The sequence below is a fragment of the Larimichthys crocea genome, chromosome XIV (genome assembly GCF_000972845.2).
Source record: "Larimichthys crocea isolate SSNF chromosome XIV, L_crocea_2.0, whole genome shotgun sequence".
Lineage (NCBI taxonomy): Eukaryota > Metazoa > Chordata > Actinopteri > Sciaenidae > Larimichthys > Larimichthys crocea.
Genome location: NC_040024.1, coordinates 248,205 through 267,453, shown reverse-complemented (window position 1 = coordinate 267,453; position 19,249 = coordinate 248,205). Strand labels below are relative to the sequence as shown.

General features: G+C 40.2%; 1 protein-coding gene across 1 annotated transcript in view; it reads right to left on the bottom strand.

The window, feature by feature from the left end:
• The window catches only part of adam19a (ADAM metallopeptidase domain 19a), a 191,412-nt gene that overhangs the window by 105,731 nt on the left and 66,432 nt on the right, over positions 1-19,249 (bottom strand). Inside the window, exon 3 of the mRNA XM_019255667.2 lies at positions 5,814-5,890. Coding sequence (XP_019111212.2) covers positions 5,814-5,890 — 77 coding nt within the window. The remainder of the gene's footprint in view (positions 1-5,813; positions 5,891-19,249) is intronic.

Here is a 19,249-nt window from a genome sequence, read left to right as displayed (position 1 = left end):
TGTCCAGCATTGCGTCAGTTGGCATTCCAGACCCACCACACACACACACGCTTCCCCACTCTCGGTCTATTCTCAGGAGGTGTGTGTAGGTCAGTCCCCTCCCAGCACATTCCCAGCTCATTCTCATTCCATCCCCTCTCCGCTCCTCCTCCCTCATGTCTGTTTAAACTACTTGAAGTGAATGAGTCACACTCGGCAAAGAGAGCCCATCGCTCTGATTTAGCACCTCTCAGATGTGGGATTCACCTGAACGTTCCCCGGCTGAAGAGGAGAACGTGAGGAGGATGGACAGTAGAACACGCTGACGGCTGAAGGTTAGAGACAAGAACAAAAGATGATGACAAGATGGTAAATGGTAAATGGACTGTACTTATATAGCTCCTTTCTAGTCTTCCGACCACTCAAAATGCTTTACAGTACGTATCTCATTCACCCATTCACAGCCATTCATACACTGATGGCATTAGCTGCCATGCAAGGTGCTGACTCAGTTTGAGGAGCTAACCATTCAAACACCGATGGCACAGTTTGGGGTTCAGTATCTTGCCCAAGGACACTTCGACATGCAGACTGGAGGCTCTGCCTCCGAGCCACAGCCGCCCTAAGAGAAGCTTCATCAGCAAACGTTACTCTAATGTTATCACTAATTAATATACAGTCAGTTCAAAATGAACTTCATTGTATAATGAGAAACACTTTCACCATGAGGAGAGGCGCATGACTCATTATGATATTTATGAGAATGTGCTACTTTAATAACAAGACATGTTTTACCCTTACAGCGACATCATTAAACATGATAAGATCATTTTATCAGAACATGTTTCATCTTTGTAACAAGGACATTTTGTGATAACAGGACGCTTCAGTCTGACTGATACAGTGTGGTTGTGATAAAGGCACTTCTCTCATTATGACTAATAACCAGATCATCTGTGGTCAAGATCAAGTCTGACAGCAGTTTTTTTCCTTACAAGGAAATGTTCTTATGTTTTCACTCTGATTTATATCAACTTGTTTAGTTGTTTTAAAGAATATTTTAACATATCTCCATAACTCTTTGGTAAGCTGGTTTGTTAATATAAGGAGATCAAAATAAAGACACATATTTATCTTCAAATTAGTGATGTGCCGGTGGCAAACGAGCTGGTTCAAAGAGCCGGCTCTTTTAACTGAACGATGGGAGCCGGCTCCAGTTTTTTGCATGCTGTGCAACCGATTACATGAGGATAGACGAGGATCATACCACCAAGCATGGAGGGGTGGGGGTCCAGCATAGCAGTGCTCATAGACGGGTGCACTGAAAAGGAGGAATAGGAGTGCGGTTCACAGACACTCTGTAAACGCAATGAAAACAATTGGCTACAGCAATTTATTGATATTAGATTTTACTTTTGGGTGAAGGTACAAAGAATGTACTGAATCATTTAAGTGATATACACATACAAATCATAAGTCAAAACAGCGCTAAAGGTGCTGAATTATAAAAGTTAGAAGTGGTAACATGAAGAGGCGTTTGGGTGTCGAAAGAGCCGACTCCCTGAAAAGAACTGAAATTCCCATCACTACTTCAAATATAAAGACACTATTCAGATTTCATGACTCTTCTGTTATAGAATACAATTAATTTCTGTCTGTTTTCATTATAATATTACTATTGCTATTGTTATTTTATTATTATTGTATCACATAAAAATAGTACAGATTTTTTCATAATCACACTTTTATAATGACACACACACACACACGCTTTTATTGTTACGATGTCTTTTTCTCTCATATTGACTTTTCCCCCACAAATTACTAGATACTGCTGATCAATATGAAAAATATTATTCCACTCATAACAATGTACTTTGTGATGATAACAAGATAATTCTCACATCATATTTAATATGATTTTCCTCTGACAATGGGTTTCTTTGATTTGATAACAAAGAACATTTTTCATTTGATAAAATATCATTTTGCATTGTTGTGATAATGCTGTGCTTCTTTTAATACAATGAGATATGTTTCTTATTGTAAGAATGGCACACGCACACACAACAGGTTCTTGTTTCATTATATCATATATATATATAACAGTGCTTCGTCATGAAAATAAGATATTTATATTATAACATTCTGAGAACTCGATATGTTTATGATTATACGATGTGGTTTTTTAATGACGCGGTTTGTGGTCATGAAGAAAAACACGTTTTTTATCCCTCATAACACACTTTTACCGTTTCCTTTGTTTAATATACATCTTGCTTTATGTGAACATACTGTATAAAGTCATGATTTGGGCATGTTCCAGTCGTGTCCCAGTGGAAGAGGCCCAGCAGATAAAATAAACTCAGTTTCCAGTAACATTCCCAGTGACTCCTCCATTAACTGAGTGACTGCATCCCTCCTTCTCTGACCTACATTCGCGGGTCTGGACCAAACTTGAGCGCTTCGCTGGGACTCGACTGGTGGTTTAAAATAACTCTGGCAGCTCGCTGTCCTGCGTCACACACTGTGGCTCCCCGGATCAGACCCAGTGTACTCTCACCAGTCGACCCTGTGTATGTCCCCGTCTCCTCTCCGCCTCATTCGTCACTGCCTGTCTGCTTCATGTATGCCACCATTGTCTCAGGGCTGCTGCCGCTTCTGTCGGCCCTGCCTAACTGTCTGTGTCACTTCCTTCCATTTGCCTCCTCTCACTCCAAGTCATCAATCTGTTTCCAAGCAACTGAACTCCTATGCATCCAGCGCGTGAATGCTAAAATCCTCCGTGTGCCACTCGCGCGCGCTCATCCCTTCTCCACTCACACACCTGCAGCGCAAAGCTCAACATGTTTCCTCCAACAAGCCGACAATCAACATGACAAAGCCGCAGTTGACATTTGAACACAACACACACGTGGCTGCTTTAATTGCACACATTGTGCAGCAGACAGCTGTGCGGAATACACTGCTCTTTGAATGTGTAGAATAACACACACATTCATCACTGATTGTGTGTTTCCTGCCTCTTCAGCTGGCAAACTGCTTCGTGTGCTAGATTTAGGCTCACACCTGCACATCTGTTATTTTTTGTATTATGTATTTGAATAGATTTTTTTTATTACAAACAATACACAAACAGGAAACACTTTGGTTAGCTCACGTTTGTCTTTTACGCAGTGTTAAAAAGTATTTTCTCAAGACAGGAAAAAAGACTTTTTTATTGCTGTGAGATCATCTCGACTGGTTTCAACTGTTTCTATGGAAGCCCTAAGCAGTCACACAAGTATGCATTTTATTTCCTCTGTTTTCTGGAAATCCCAAGTTATTTATGTAATTATCTTGAAATAACAAAGGTTGTTATCCTCAGATAACAGGATGATTTCTTCATGGTCTCATGATAACCAAACTTTGATTACCCGAGATAACAACATAATTAATTTGAGATCTTGAGGAAACTATAGGGATAGGATGGTATATTATATCACTGCAACGTTCTCCTGTTCCTCTGACATGATGTTTTATATATTTATATACCAGAATATCACACCCACAATTATTCAAACCTTTGCATTGCAAACACATGTAAATATCTGGTCTTGTAACATTGAATAAAAGAAACTATTTAAATTACTTGGTGAGATGTTTGTTGTAATGCATAATTACATCATGTAAAAGGAGCATGTTTCTATGTAGGTTCAAGGCTGATGGAAAACAGTATAGATGTGCACTGACTCTAAAGCATGAAATGATTTAAAGACATAATGTTTCTATTAGAACAGGATCTTCACTGATAGTAGTGGTTGCAGAAACATATATACAGACAGAGTTAACTGTCAAACATGACTGTGGTTGAGAAACATTTCAAAACAATCAATCAACTGAAGAATTATGAAATGAAAAATCTGAAGTCATTTCAGGAGCACCTCAACCTCAACGTGTCACTTCTAACACACCTATAAATACCCTCCTCACCCTCTCCTCCTCTTTCACTCTCGTATTCTGCACCCCTCCCCCCCCCCCACCCCTATTCTTTCTCCTGTCTTTTATACTCTCTGCGGGGTCCTGAGGGGGTCCGTCGTGCCCGGGTGCTACAGTGAATTCACAGCTAAAGCTTCCTCACAACGCAGCAACAGACTGTGGAAGTACAAGAGTTCACGCTTCACTCACACTCTTCTCATTCTGTTCATAAATCATTTAAACAGATCTGTTGATGTGTGTGTGGTGCTTGTTGGTGAAATGGATAATAAATCTCTTTTTATGTGAATTAATAAACCTGTAGTTGGTTTTGTATTTCAGATTCAGACTTTTGGGGTTTTTTCCTCCTTCGGTGGATGTATTGTATATCACGCTTCCATGTTACACATTCAAAGAGCCACAGCAAGGCACAACTACTCCTGACAACATATTAGTGATGGATGTTCTACAGTTATCAGCTTCATTTACATACAGTATGACACGGAACCACTGTATTTATTATTCTATTTATTCCAGCATGTCGCCTTGTCCCTACATTTGTTAGAATGACTTGCATGAGACAGGATTGTTTTAGCACCATAATATCCTGATTTTTAGTCACTAATATGGGCCAAACTCCAGAAACACTGGATCCTACACTTCCCATAATGCAACATGATGAAGTCTTTTGATAGATCCTTCCTGCCTTGTACATGCTCATAAATTTGTAGTCTTTAAGACATCATCAGGGTTTTGTTTTAGATTTACCTCAACAACAACACCAAGAACAGCTAAAACACACGTGCAGCTCTAATGTTACATCTCTCTTGAGTTACAGTGAGGAACATAAACACAACAGCTTTCCCATTTTAACAAATGAGTATTCTAATTTGTTATCTCAGCTTATTACGTATTATAAGAAGGTGTCAATTTTGATTAGATACTCCACTTTTTACTTAACATATCCAATTCTACACTTAATTGTTAGAACTATGGCTCCTACTGTAAATGAAACCCTCATGCCTGCAGTCTAATGAGGATCTATTAGTTAGGTTAGGGCTGAACAGAGGGGAGGTGTTCACACATGTTCTCTCCTCCTCAAGCCTTTACAAGCATGTTAAGTGGTCCGCCTTGGGAGTCCCGGCACGTCTCTGGCTAATGTGCACGCACTGCACAGGCCTCGCCTTGATGTTATCACAGGAACATCACAACCTCTGCTGGCCTTGAACCCTGTTCCACATGCCCTTCACGGGACTCGGCGCTCATTCTGATCAGCCTGGCTCCTCTTTGAAGGTGTGTCACCTCCACCTTACGATACAATCAGCAGCTATGATTCAAGAGCATGTTTCCTATAGAGCACATATCTCTGAAGGTAAACATGAAAAGCTTCAAATGCCATTGACTTCCCTTTCATGGTCAAATGAAATAATGTGTCTGATAGAACATTAGCCATCTTTTTTGGCATCAGTGATTCAGAGCTTTCTGCACTGACAACCGACCTCACCAAATTTCAACTGTCCTCAGCATATTCTTTTTAAGATAAGAGCTCAGACTTGTAGCTTCAGGGTTATTGAGCTACCACCTGCCATTAGTGCAAGCACGTCCATATCCTGAGGCCATCCATTCAATCTTTAATAAGCTTTCAAGATGTGGAAACATTTAGTAACCTTGAGCTTCTGCGCTAAAGCACAGACTGACCAAAAAGTCAAGAGACGGCGCAGAGGAAAGACATGGGTGGAGCTTTTTGATATCTCCTTCCATTATCACTTCACTCGACATTCTCTGTCTCCCCAATTAATTCCTCTCTCTCTGGTGGAAGACAGAGGAGGTTATTAAAGGTGTCGAGGCAGTACAGATGGTAGGAAAGGAAGAATACTCACTGATTACGTTCCACTTGTAGCACCAGCTGGAGGTCATTGGATGAGAGCACTATTTCCCCTCTGACTGGGTACTCTTCCTGTTGGGTTAAGAAGAGAGATCAGATCGGGTCAGCGCAGCAGGAGGACTCCCCACTTTTTCATAAAGTGCATTTGAAAGCATGAAAGTGTTTGGACTGAGCGTTGACCCTGCAGGTAGCACAGTCAACAAGCCGCCCCATGGCAACTCATTCAAGCCGAGTAGCCATGGAAGCTGAGAGGGAAAGAAACACATTTCACACATCTATTCCCTCTAATGTGTTTCAGAACAGACACTCTCCATAGAGGTACATGTGTTAACTAAAAATAATCTCTACTGACTACTGAAATGTCTGATCTGCTAATTGTTTTAAGGATTATATGAAATGATTTTTTAATGTCAGAAAATAGTGAAAGCGTAGAAGCATTTTGCTTCCACGCGTTACAAGTTGTTATAACGAGATATTTTCATGTCATTACGACAAACATGGAATATTTCTTGTTCTATATCAATACCAATATACTACTTATCTTCTTGGAATATGAAAAGTTATATAAAGTACACATTATATATGTGAATAATAGGTATCAGGAGGTTCTGAAACAGAGGGGCAGATGAGATGTATGACGCTGACATCACAATATAACAAGATATAATAAAAGGTATTCAGTTTGATCAATGATGTAAAACAGAGAAAAGAAGCAAATCATTACATGTTACAAGCTTGAAAAAGTATTAAAATTCCATCATTCCATATGGAAAACATGTTTCTTCCTAAAACCTTGAACAGCAGCATTTTTTTTTCAATAATGAGACAGGAAGTGACCAGGAGGAGGACACACCCCATCATCATCACCCCAATGAGACTATGGTCAGCTACAGGTTCTTCAGTACACCATCAGTGACATGCAAGTGTTGTGTTGCAAAAGTGCAGGATTTTTTAAATATTGAAACTTTCCATGAGAATAAACGGTAATTTATGGGAATAAACCGTGAATTAAGACCACATATATAATATATAATAACATTTTATGTATGGTATTAATGTTTAACTTGCACATGAAAATGTATTCATACAGTAGATAGCTAGCTGATAGGTTAGATGCTGAATAAGCAATAGCTAGCAACATGATGCTAGCTTACCGCTAATTACTAAATTACCCCCATTTTCCAGTTAATTCCCATAAATTCCCATAAATTTCCATTAATTCCCATACATTTCCATGATTCCCATGGAAAGTTTATGATTTTTAATATTTCCAAAATTCCCCAACTTGTCATGCCCATGGAAAGTTTTTGGAAATTTACAGAAAATTGTCCACACCTTTGCAACCCTACATGAAAGGACCTGACCGGGACTCACCACACTAACACCACAGACAGCAAGACAACGACTCAGACGGCCTGACATGGACTCCAGGACACTTCTGCAGGTGAACCAGAGAGTATCCTGACAGGCCAACAGTATTATATTATATTCCATTTTAGAACTTATATTATAGCACATTATATTTTATAACCGTGTTTAACTTCTGCACTATTTTATGTCTTTATGTCTTTAGATTTTACTGCCATGATTATCTTTTTTATACATAATTGCAGAGCACTGGAGGAAGGATCTCAATGCCAGTGACTGCTTAACTGTAATCGTTGTGTGTAAGACAACAAAGTTTGAACTTGAAATAAACCTTAACCCACACTCACTTCTCTCTCTATTGGTTAAGCTCTCTGCAGAGAACACAGTTTGAGGCCCAGCATTTTCCCTCTTTGGAAACTGTAACATGGGAAAATAACTTGTTCAACTCGTGTGCTGCTAAAACTAATCAATCAAATACTCTGCAACTATTTTGACAACCGATTCATCGTTTTAAGTCATTTTCGAAGAAAAACAGACACATCCAGCATTTGAGGTGTGAAGACCTGGGAGTGCTGCTCAGACAAAACAAGACATCTGATGACATTAACTAGGCCTTCAGGAAATTGTGATGGGCACTTTCCACTCTTATCTGACATTTCCTAAACCAAACAATTTCTCGACTGTTTGAGAAAGTAACTGGCAGATCAAACGATAATGAGAAGAATTATTAGTTGCAGCCCTTCGTTCAGCAATGAACTGTGAAGCAAAAAGACTTCAATTAGGCCAGTTAATAATCTTAGTATTATCCCTTTTTCATACGCTACAGGAGTAAATGAGACAACACTCTCTTATGAGACCGTCGTATGCAAAACAGACAAAAGTATTACAGACTAGAGGAAGTTCTGTTTGAATGTTTTTGTGCTGAGTGACAGCAGACTGCAGAAAAACCCTAATCGAAAGAAAGTTTTAGTGTCTAAACAAAGAAAATAACACAATCCACAATGAAATTATGCATTCCCAGGTAAAACTAGTCCTATGCAAATGCTTAAACAAAGTGATCTTTGCAGCATTCTGCTCCTCCACAGACAGGCACCGAGTCTGAAACACTCTAAACTCTTTACAAGCACCGTGAAATCATTACACTTGTCTGAAGTGAGAAAATCCTTTAAAAAAAAAGAGGAAATGTGTGTCTGTGTCAGGATGATCTGACGTGACACTGCATGCCTGTTAGTCCTACAAGAGTCTGGAAGAGACCGTTCCCAAAACCATATCGTCTTAAAAACATGCTAGGAGTTCAGGGTTGGGGTGGTGTGTTTGGTGCCTCTACGGGCATGTGGCCATCATGCCATAACTGTACCTCCCACACTGCCCCGTCAGATTTAAATGTCAGAATCTCTTCTATTTACTCACTCTCTACTTCCTACAATTCAACAATTCTAAAGTTAGTTTTGGGTGTAAACCGTATGCATGCTAATTTCTAGATATATTATCAGATGTATCCATTTCTTCATGTGCTTGACAATGTGTGGCCATACAAATGAACAAACCTCCTTTAGAAAGGGGTTATTAAATATAAATAAGTGAGTTTTTCCTCGGCACTGTTGCTAAGTGCTTGCTCATGGTGGAATTGTCGGGTCTCTGTAAATAATATTATATATAAAGACTAGAAACCTCTGAAATAAAAAAGCCAGCATCAGTATTTCTGTTCATTTAGCAGTGTATTAATGGGTTTGTAATGGTTGTGACATTTGCATACTAATCCTTTTAAATGGATGTCATTGATACTTCCCATCTCCAATGTCAACATTTACTGTCAATGTATTAAGCAGCGAGGAGAGAAGTAAGGAGTTCAACGTGGTGAACGGGCATGAAGCATTTCTTGATTTTCATGCAGCAGAATTTGAGTTTTTGTTCTGTAACAGATCTAAATTGAAATTTGCTTTTTAATGGTTAAGGGTAAGAGTTTTGCTGAATTGTTCTTGTTTGACCAAAGGGTTGTTCAGGTAGACTATTCGTGATTTATCATTGTTTATTGTGCCATCGTGCCCCCGTACACATTTAATACCAACTCTCTTGTTCATATGGGTTCTTATACAGTGATTTAGAACTTCTTCTACACAAGGTTTGATAAATGAGCCCTCAAGCCTCAGTGTTCAGTGTAAACATAAAAACTGTCCCAAGGACTAAAGGGCGAGGTAAAACCCTATCACATAATGTAGTTAATAAAGTCTGAGTGCAGAGAAATCATTTACTACATATGATATAGCCATCAAGTGTGATTAACCGAGACACGACAGGTCTTATCTGCATTCTAGCTACCTCTCATCTCCGAACAGGGCTCCAAACAAAACAACCCATTGTGAATTCAAGACCATTCTTTTCCACAATATTAAACTTGTCATTCCAATGTCGAGTGACACGTGCTCAGCAGATGCACTTCCACTTTTCTTGCACAATGTTCAGCTGTTCAGTTGTGAAACTTCCCTAGCTCCATCTGAAAGACCTCATGGCAGGGTCACAGTGGTTGGTGATTGGGAAGTATGAGAAGGGGAACGACGATGACGGACAGAGTTGGGGCAGTGTCAGGTCTAATTCAGACCAAATCCAGCACTGCTGCAAAAACTGGGGTACTGCATTTCTAGATAGCAGACCAACGTTGAATCCACTTTGGGGCCACTCTCTGGGGACACAAATTCTCTTTTCCAAGGTAAAAGTTTATGCCTAATGGAACCTTGAAAACAAGGAAAAAGCCTCATCGTCTCTTGGCTATATCCAACTGCCCCCTCTCTCAATCAAATGTCCCTAGACACCTTCAACACTGGCCATTGGAAATGGGTATAAAGACTTGTGCTTTTAGATGTGGTCTTCAGACAGAGCTTGAGTTAAGATAAAGAGCTTTTCATTGGATTTTATCATTTTCTACTCATTCAGAATATCGAATGAACAGTTTGCTGTATGGAAAAGCATCTGCATTTCGCTTTTCCACCCCACTGCCTCCCGTCATATCTCCAGGCTAACATCTCAGGGTCAATTCTTCAAAATGATTGGTTCAGAGGCTGTGCTTACTGAATTTGTAGTGCAACTATCTGCACATTTACTGATCAAAGGGCTTCCAAATCCTCACATTCCCTCAGCCACATTCGTCGATTTTTCGCAGCAGCCATTGGTGTTTGTGCTTGTGAGTGATTTAGGCTGCGACTCATGATTTCTTTTCAAGGTTATTGTTACGCACAGCTTTAATCTTCATTCTGCAACCCGGCTGGCTTAAAAGAGCAAATAAATGTACAACGGAAAGCATCACATTTAAACAGTGCATAGTGACATGTTTCAATGTCAAGTCAGTTTGGATTTTGTTAGTATGCCAGAGCCTAGTTAAGACAGAGGGGGAGGAAAATAGGCTGGGGCAATTAAGGAGGATGGAGAGCTTGAGAAGTCACTGAATAAGAAGTTAGAAAGTCCTGTTCAAGAGGCTCACTTGATGAAAAGAGACAGTTGGGGAGACACTAACAGACGCTGAAGGAGAAACGAGACAACAAAGAAACAGGAAGAAACAAATCGATGATGAGAAACAACAGGAAAAGAGAAAAGAGGAAGCTAAAGACAGAGCACAAGAAAGGAAGAGGACAGTTGTTGAATTCAGTTGTGCCATTGATGCTTATCTGCTTGGGGCTGTGGACAGACAAGAGGGGAGAGGGATGAGGACAGCAGCACCCATGCATCAGATGGATGGCTCCCAGTCTGGACCCTCTCTGAGCTCCACCAAGGCAGAGCAAACACACACTATGCCAGGGGAGGGCTTATTAGATGGATCAAAGCTTGTCTAATCAACATGCTAAGAATATGATGAGAGGGCCCTGACAATCCTCCCTTTCCTCCTGAGAGGCAGTCATTATCATACAGGGTTATGAACAGTAAACATACAAAGATGTGATGATGTATGCACTCTTCAGATCTTTGATGTGACTGTGGGTTGCCACAGTGATAATAAATATGCTCTATTGAGGCTCATCTTGTGCATTACATGACGCCAAGCAACCCTCATTTAATGTCGGTTAATGTGTGGCTCAATTAATGACACAAGAACGCACTTAAAGCTGCAATTTTGCACAATAAGTGCCCTAAAATGGCACCATGAAACCATGGATAATTCTGATTGAACTTTGGTGTTATTGTCTTATTTTCATCTACTAGTTATTATTGTAGTGACCAAGTAATACCTGAGATCTGAAAAAATAGTGACATTGAAGTCAGACGAGGCAAGAAACCTGAGCGGTCAGACAGGTTGGAAACATGGCAAGTTTATCCCAATGATCGAAACCACTTCATTTGCAATTCATGAATAATGTATGAATTAAGGTGAGCACCCGAAATGTCAATAATAATCCCTCATTACACTGGAAAACTGTTTGCGCACAACTATGGCAAGCACAGTAGGTCAAAGCTGCAGCAAGAAGTGGGTCTGTAAACGGCGATGAATTTAATAGACAGTTTGGGTTATTATGTTAGCCCTCCACAAAAAGTAACAACCAAGTTTTATGAAGCCTCGATTTAGCTTTCAAATTGAAGACCTGAAGGCCTAGAAAGTTCCTCACTACAATGGTTCCCTGATCACGACCCATATCTACGACTTGTTCAACACTTCAAATAGGTGTGTTGTGCGCATAGACAGCTGTTTTCACTGGTTACATAATCAACAATAGGATGTGGCTACTTAGCTACATCCATGGAAAACTGTGAGCTTTAGAACCAGACAAATCTGCAGAGTTCACGTTTCATGTACACTGTAAATTTCAGCTGCAAAATCCACAGTAATTTACTGAGTTTGTGCCCAGTAAATTTCTGTAAACATTACACAACACTATTTAACAGTAGTATACTCTCAGTCAAAAACTACAGTAATTATAGCTACTGTGAAAAATACAGTAACCAATGATGTACTATAGAAAATTACATTAACCAATGATGTACTGTAGAAAATTACATTAACCAATGATGTACTGTAGAAAATTACAGTAACCAGATAATTTACTGTACTTTAATTTACTTGTTACTTGTCAACAGCTGCCAGTTAGTTACTGTGAATTTCATAGTAACCGGTTTACAGTGTACCTTTCTTGGCCCCTCTGGGTACCCTGCTATTTCAACTGAACTCCACCCATCCTGGATCTAGTTGAACCACTCAAAACCATTTATTTTATATGCAGTGTGTATTTTACAATGATCAACAGATTGATTCACAGATTCACTGCTCTGATTGGTTGTTGCAGGGTCCAGCCTGCAAGTCCAGCAATACACAGCAGGCGTACAAAATTCAGCTCTAACTGCTGATCAAATATGTTTTTTTATTTATCTATTGCCTCAAATGTTTTCAGAAACATATTTCAGTGAACTGTTCATCTGTTATTTGAGACAGATTGTGAGTGGCTACCATTTTTGGCAGCGCCGCTTCAACTTGAATGTGCTCAGTGGTTCATCACATGTTTTGCTGTTCTGATTGGTTGAAGGTCCATCCAATTGCATCTGATTGCATCAGATTGTTGTAAGTCAGCTTCTAGAAACACAAGAACTTTAAAATCACTATATTTCAAAATAAAAATATTTAACCCTACACACTCATTTACAGAAAATGGGGTAGTGTTCACTCTTTTAGCCTCATCTTCAGATCTTTTTTTGGCTGGAGAGTAATGATAGTGCACAGACTGTCCAGACTGTCCATCCAAACCACCTGTTTGTCTTCATGATGATATGATCATGTAGAGATTAAAAACTACTACAACTACAACTTTTCCCTCTGTCGTTGGGGTGACTCCTTTGAATACCATTACATTGGTACAACTCCAACAATAAAAGCAGTGGAGCATTTCTTTAAGTTTCATCATATTGCTCCTCGCCACTGACTACACCTAAAATCTGTAGTTCAGAGAAAAAACGAGAAAAAAGATATATACAGATGTAACTATAGCCCTAGGCACACCTCGGTAAAATTAAATTGTATTAAACTATATATGGAAAATGTTTGTCACTGTCAAATATTCAATATGTGTGCTAACAACCAAATATTGGAAAGAAAATGAAAGAAAAATGGTTCCAGGATGGAGCTTTTGAGTTGCAGTGACTGACTGACTGAGTCTGAACCATTCACTTCTTCCTTCCTCTTTTGACTGTTTTTCTTATCTGAGTGAAACTAGGCCATGAAATTGTTGAAGGAGCTACAGTCGTCTCCGGTGCAATTTCTCCCGATCAGTCAAGCAGCATGGAGAAGGGCCAGGAAAGGTGTGAGTGGATGGAGCTTTACAGGAAGAGGCAATCACGTCTGAGACCCGAGAGGGTTAGGAGAGCGCGGGCGGAGGAGGGCGGTATGATGCTGAGGACGATAGAAGAGGCACGAGAGCTGAGACAGGGACAACTGCCGCGGTTTGCCAAGGATGAAGTCAATTTGTTGAAGAAGAAAGGAACGCCTGAACAACTGTTTCCTCTGCCACTGTCTGAGTATGTGTGTTGGTATGCGACTAAATGACATGAAGAGCCTCTATAATTAATCTATGTCAAATGGGCGCAAAGTTGCTAAAATTAAACAAGTCCTGTTCTGAGAGGCAGAGGAGAGGTGGAGGCGGGGGGTGGATGGGTATGGGCACATACAGCGAGGTACTTATTACTGTTCCCTTCAATCTCCCACTGAGCCAAAGTGGGGTGTCGACAGCTTCCAGTGATCTGTCAGACCAAAAAAGGCGAATGGAGCAAGGTATAACTATTTCAACAGAATACCCAGCACTATCATTTCTTTGAGAAGTCTTGAAAAGATAACAAAAGACACTGTCTATCTAATCTAAGGTATCAAGACTGTTTGTGTTAAGATAATTATGATGACTTGATATATATCAGTTTTCTGCTGCTATTAATAGTCAAGTCTGACAAAAGTCTTGGGTTTGTGGGACATAGTATTCAATAAATGTCTATATTGTCCATCTAATTGGCTTTGAACTACACTGAACGGTTGTTACAAATTAATGTGTCATTTTGTATTAGATCGTTGACCATAAGCATACTCCATGACCCCTACTGCTGTATCTACATACATACCAACACTACCTACCTTTAAGTTTTTGCCTCAGACAAAACAAGTTGGCTGTTCAACAGAAGTCCTTTTTTTCCCAGCAGCCATTTTGCCATGAAACAGTAGGGTCAGCAGGTGTTTCTAATGATACTAATTAAGGTTCTGTTCCATTTATTACAGCAGAGACTTTCCAGTGAGCCGACATGCACCACAGCAACACCCTGACTCTGTTTGACCTGAATGGAATGGAACCTTAATTAGTATCATTGGTAACACCAACTATTACATGTCAAAATGGCTGCTGGGAAAAGGGTCTAAAAGACATCTTCATTGTCCAACATTAGCCACCAGATATCAGTTTCCATTTCTGAGTCATTGGCCGTGGTTGTTATGATTCCAGCCTGTTTGAGAAGACATTGATGCTTGTCAAGATCTCCCGGTTCTGACGCTACCTCATGCTATGACAGACATGCTATCCAGGCTACTTACATGCATCACAGCACCCCAAAACCACTCAGAAAATTCACCATTATACCATTTCCCATGCAACAAACAACAGCAAAAGCTAATGGCCTTCTTAATTGCTGCCAAATATGTCTAAGAAAGAATTGTGAAATGCGTGTCATTGTGACTGCACAGCTGGATATTTGTGTCAAGCAGAAAAAAACACACGGCATGGTTTTCTTATTAAAGCACGGGGAAAGCTGTATTTCAGAAAGGCTTTTTGTTTGACTCTCATGCCTACAAGCACTCGATTGCGATTTCTTTGCAATTACTCCCAGTGAAAACCTCATCAGCATTTGTGGTGCACATTAAATTTGGCCTCTGCTGTAAAAACAAGTAACAGCCTGAATATTTACAGATTCAGGGGGCAGAGAAAAAAAAGAAGATGAATCAGTGATTGAAGAATAGAGAGTTCAGGGACACGTGCCTGCAAAATGCTCTACAACAGAATTTATCACTGATTAAATTCTCACAAAGCTACGGTGGAATGATAAATGGAAGATTAAAATACAGTCTGGAAAGTTCACATAAAGTTTCTCTTCTTCTTTTCTTGCTTTAAGTCTATTCTCTGCCTCTTCTCTGACCGTGACCGCACATCTGCAGTCCAGCCTAACTTCACTCTTGAACAGAGCAATTTACAGCCAATGGGAAGTCCTTGAGTAAGATGTAAAATGGCTTTTGTGACGATGCTCTGCTCCTGGACGGCAATAATACACAAGCAACCTGGAGAAGATACACATTCCATTCACAACGAAGCCAATGGACGGTAGGTAGGTACTGTCGAAATCTTCTCCTTCACTGTGCCCCAATGCCTGCTAATGGTTAACAACATTATACATCCCAGGACCTGTATGGGTTCAAATCAATGTTTTATACGGCCCAATCACCCCAAGTGGGGTCCTGTTCTATTACTGCAAGTCATGGTTCTGTTTGACATTATGTGGAATACCCAGGTCTAAAAAGATCATGATAAAACTACAGTAGATGCAACAACACTGTAAAACTGATTCTAAATGAGTTGTGTTTGTCTTTTGTTTCTGGACATTTTGGTTTTGGACACAAACTTTTTGACCTGCAAAGACCTCTTGTATTTGGGGTGTACATTTCTTTAGCGGTAGTTGACCATTTATTTCAACACTGGCCAGATAAACTGGGGCTAAGCACATTCAGGCGACTTTGAAAGAAATCCATTCACTCAATCAGTTCCCTTCTCAAAGCCCTAAAAATACATATAATGACTTCTTTTTCCTTGATGCTAAACTTCCAAGAGGCAGGGTAAATGCCAGTGTATCAAAGGGACAACATTCCATGTACACAGACATGCAAGAAGTAAATAGACACCTTCATTCAAATTCAAATTAAAGGTGTCTATTTACTTCTTGTATGTCTGTGTATATACACCAGCAATTTAAAGTTGCCAGTTTACCTAATCTGCATGTCTTTGGAGCCCCTGAAGAAAATCCATGAAACATGTGGAACATGAAAACCCAACGAATAGAAGTCACACATGAATGCCCCAGCAAGACCTTCCCTGATTGGTTGAGGGAATAAAAATACACTCCTCATTTCTTTGTTATTGAAAGAGCACCATCATTTTTCTATTGTACTATTAGTTTGAACCTTTAGTGCAGCAACAGCTCATTGTACCTTTTCCATCATCGTTTCGTTTCCTATCGTTTCTCAGGTATTTTTTTAATTGCACAATACAATGGTACAATGAATATCAACAGCTTTACTCTGCTACAGTAAGTACTCAGATATGGCACTCAAACTACATCAAACACCTCTGGTAACTAAGTGTGAATTCCATGAAATGAAGAGCTATTTATTTGTCACCACAATTGGGTTGGAATATCTTAGGCTTCTTGCTTCCTCAGCAACAATCATTAAGATGAAAATATGAAGTCAAGGCATCGTATGTCCCTGAACTCCACATAGGACAAAGATAAAAGACTGATCTCCGTTCATCATTAGCATATTATCTAACAATGTTTACATAAAAAGAATCCATTCTGTGACCAGATCTGTGATTTACAGCTTTAGTGTGAAGTCACTTGTGTTGTATGTGTTGTGTTGTAGCGTTGTATTAGTACTGTATAAGTTCAAGGCTTAATCGTTAAAACTTTACTTCAAACGTCAGAAGTATATTTTTATCCAAATTATTTCCACACAAATTAAATCTACTGCAGCCAACAAAGCAACAAACTTTTCTGCCTCTTCCTTAGATACCCACTTTGTCTGTGGCTTAGCACGTAATATTTCACTGGACAACTTCACAGCAAGATACCTCTTTAAGAAAAATGAAAATCCCTTTTTACACTACTAATGGCTCTGAGAAAACAATACCACCCTCAAAGAAGCAACAAATATACCCAATTAGAGCTGATGGAGCCATCTAAGGACAACATAACCAGACAGTATTGATTTTTAGCCATACAACTTGTTACTAATCATCTAAACCAGTGTCATACTATACTTGAGGGCACAGAACTTCACTAATTCACCCTGCTGAGATCATTGTCGAGGGACGGGATTGAGGCACAGTGGTGTAAAAAAACAGTCTGGCAAAGTGCATTGTGTCCTCTATAAAGACTTCAGGCTTATATGCGTGTGTGTTGTGTGTTTGTATGCTCAGCCACCTGAGCACAATGAAAAAAGAAGTTAAGATGAACTCCTTAAGGGTAATTCATCAGCCAAGAAGTGAGTGGCTCTCCGCTCACAGTGCTTAGCATCTTGCTTTACTCTTCAGTAGCATGAAATGTTTTTGGAAATGGACGTGGGTGGCTGGATGAATGCTGATATGAGAAATGGAGGGCTCTTGGTTGCAACTTTGGTATTTTATCTGCGCTGAAAAGCTCCTCTGTTTACCTGTTTAATATTCACCTGGAGCCAGGCGCCATAAACAGCGCTCCTCCAAAGCCATTTAAAAATAAAAAGCTTGTTAGGAGGACTAAGTGTGAGCATTCAGGCTAATATGAAAATATCTGGGCTGTCCTTTGGCCTATTTGCTCACCTCTTTACTTTTGCCTTGAACAAATTTACCAATGGCCTTCTTACAAAGAACTGCACCGCCAGCTGATACCAAAACCCCAAAGATAGACACATTTTCCAATTACTCGACAGCACTTAAGTGAGCATAGCACTTTGGTTAGAAAGCCGATGGTGGATTATGTTATTTGAGTTGGATTTAGTGTCTTCCTTGTAGGGTTGTGAACAATAAACCGATGCAACCGGATATTCGGTTTAACAAGTGTGAGATACGGCTGCGTCGGTAGCAGCCTCCTCAATTAAAACAAATTAGCCATGAATTCCTAGGTGAATCGGTTGTAGAGTCATGAATCGGGTATCGCCAGACTTGGAATTGGTTGGCGGTTTCACACACGTTTGCGTCAGCGTCTCTAAAACAGCACGAGAGCTGAAGCTGCCCGTGAAACGATTCTCGCACCAACTCTTTAGCTGCCACCTGGCATTACCATGAGTGATAGACAAGTGACAACAAGGAAAATGGAGGAGGTTAAGAACAACAGCGCCAGCCTGACCGATGGAGGTGATAATGCACTAGGAAAGATTTTCAGCACATTGGGGAAACAAAAATCCAAAGTGTGGACCATTTTTGGGTTTTATAAGAAGGAAGGGAAGCTCAACAGAAGCCAGGCTATTTGTAAGCTGTGTAGAGCATCTTTGACGTACACTGGCAGCACTACAAATCTCGACCAGCATGCAAGGAGGAAACATGTTCAAGAGTACGGTGAGTTCAAGACCCGTACCAACAAGCAGGAGCACACTGCAAGCAGTAGCACCCAGCCGAGAACGGGGAACGTTATTTCTAACATTTTCGGGCAACTCTGTCACAATTCAGCACGTTCTAAGGAAATCACGGCATCAATAACACATTTTATCACTAAGGGATTATGTCCTTGAAATACAGTTGAGTGGGAAGGATTTCAGGATTTGATTCATACGTTAGAGCCCAGGTATAAGATACCGTCCCGAAATCATATCACCAACACGTGCATGCCAGCGTTGTATGCCCAAGTTAAGTTGAAAAAGAACGGGCATATGCAGATCGAGTGGCAATAACAACTGACGCGGAAAGTGCTCTGTCAGGGCAGCAGAAATTCTACAAGACAAACAGCAACAACTGGCCTTGCCTATCCACAAACTCATCCAAGATGTGTCCACCCGTTGGAACAGTTCCCAAGACATGCTTGAAAGCTTACTGGAACAACAGCCTGCCATTTCTGCTGCACTCATGTCCAGGGATCTCAGAAGAGGAGAAGAGGTTAACACTCTAAAGGACAAAGACTTCTGCGATGTTGAAGACACTGTCAAGCTGATGGCGCTGGGTCAAACTTGTGACCACCAGCATGTGTGAAGACAAGCGGCCCACACTTCAATGATTTCCCCTGTGAAAGCAAAGCTTAAAAAGAACTTTGAAGCATCAGATGAAGATAATAATAATAAGTAATAAGAGAGATGAAACAAGCATTCAGAAATGACTTGGA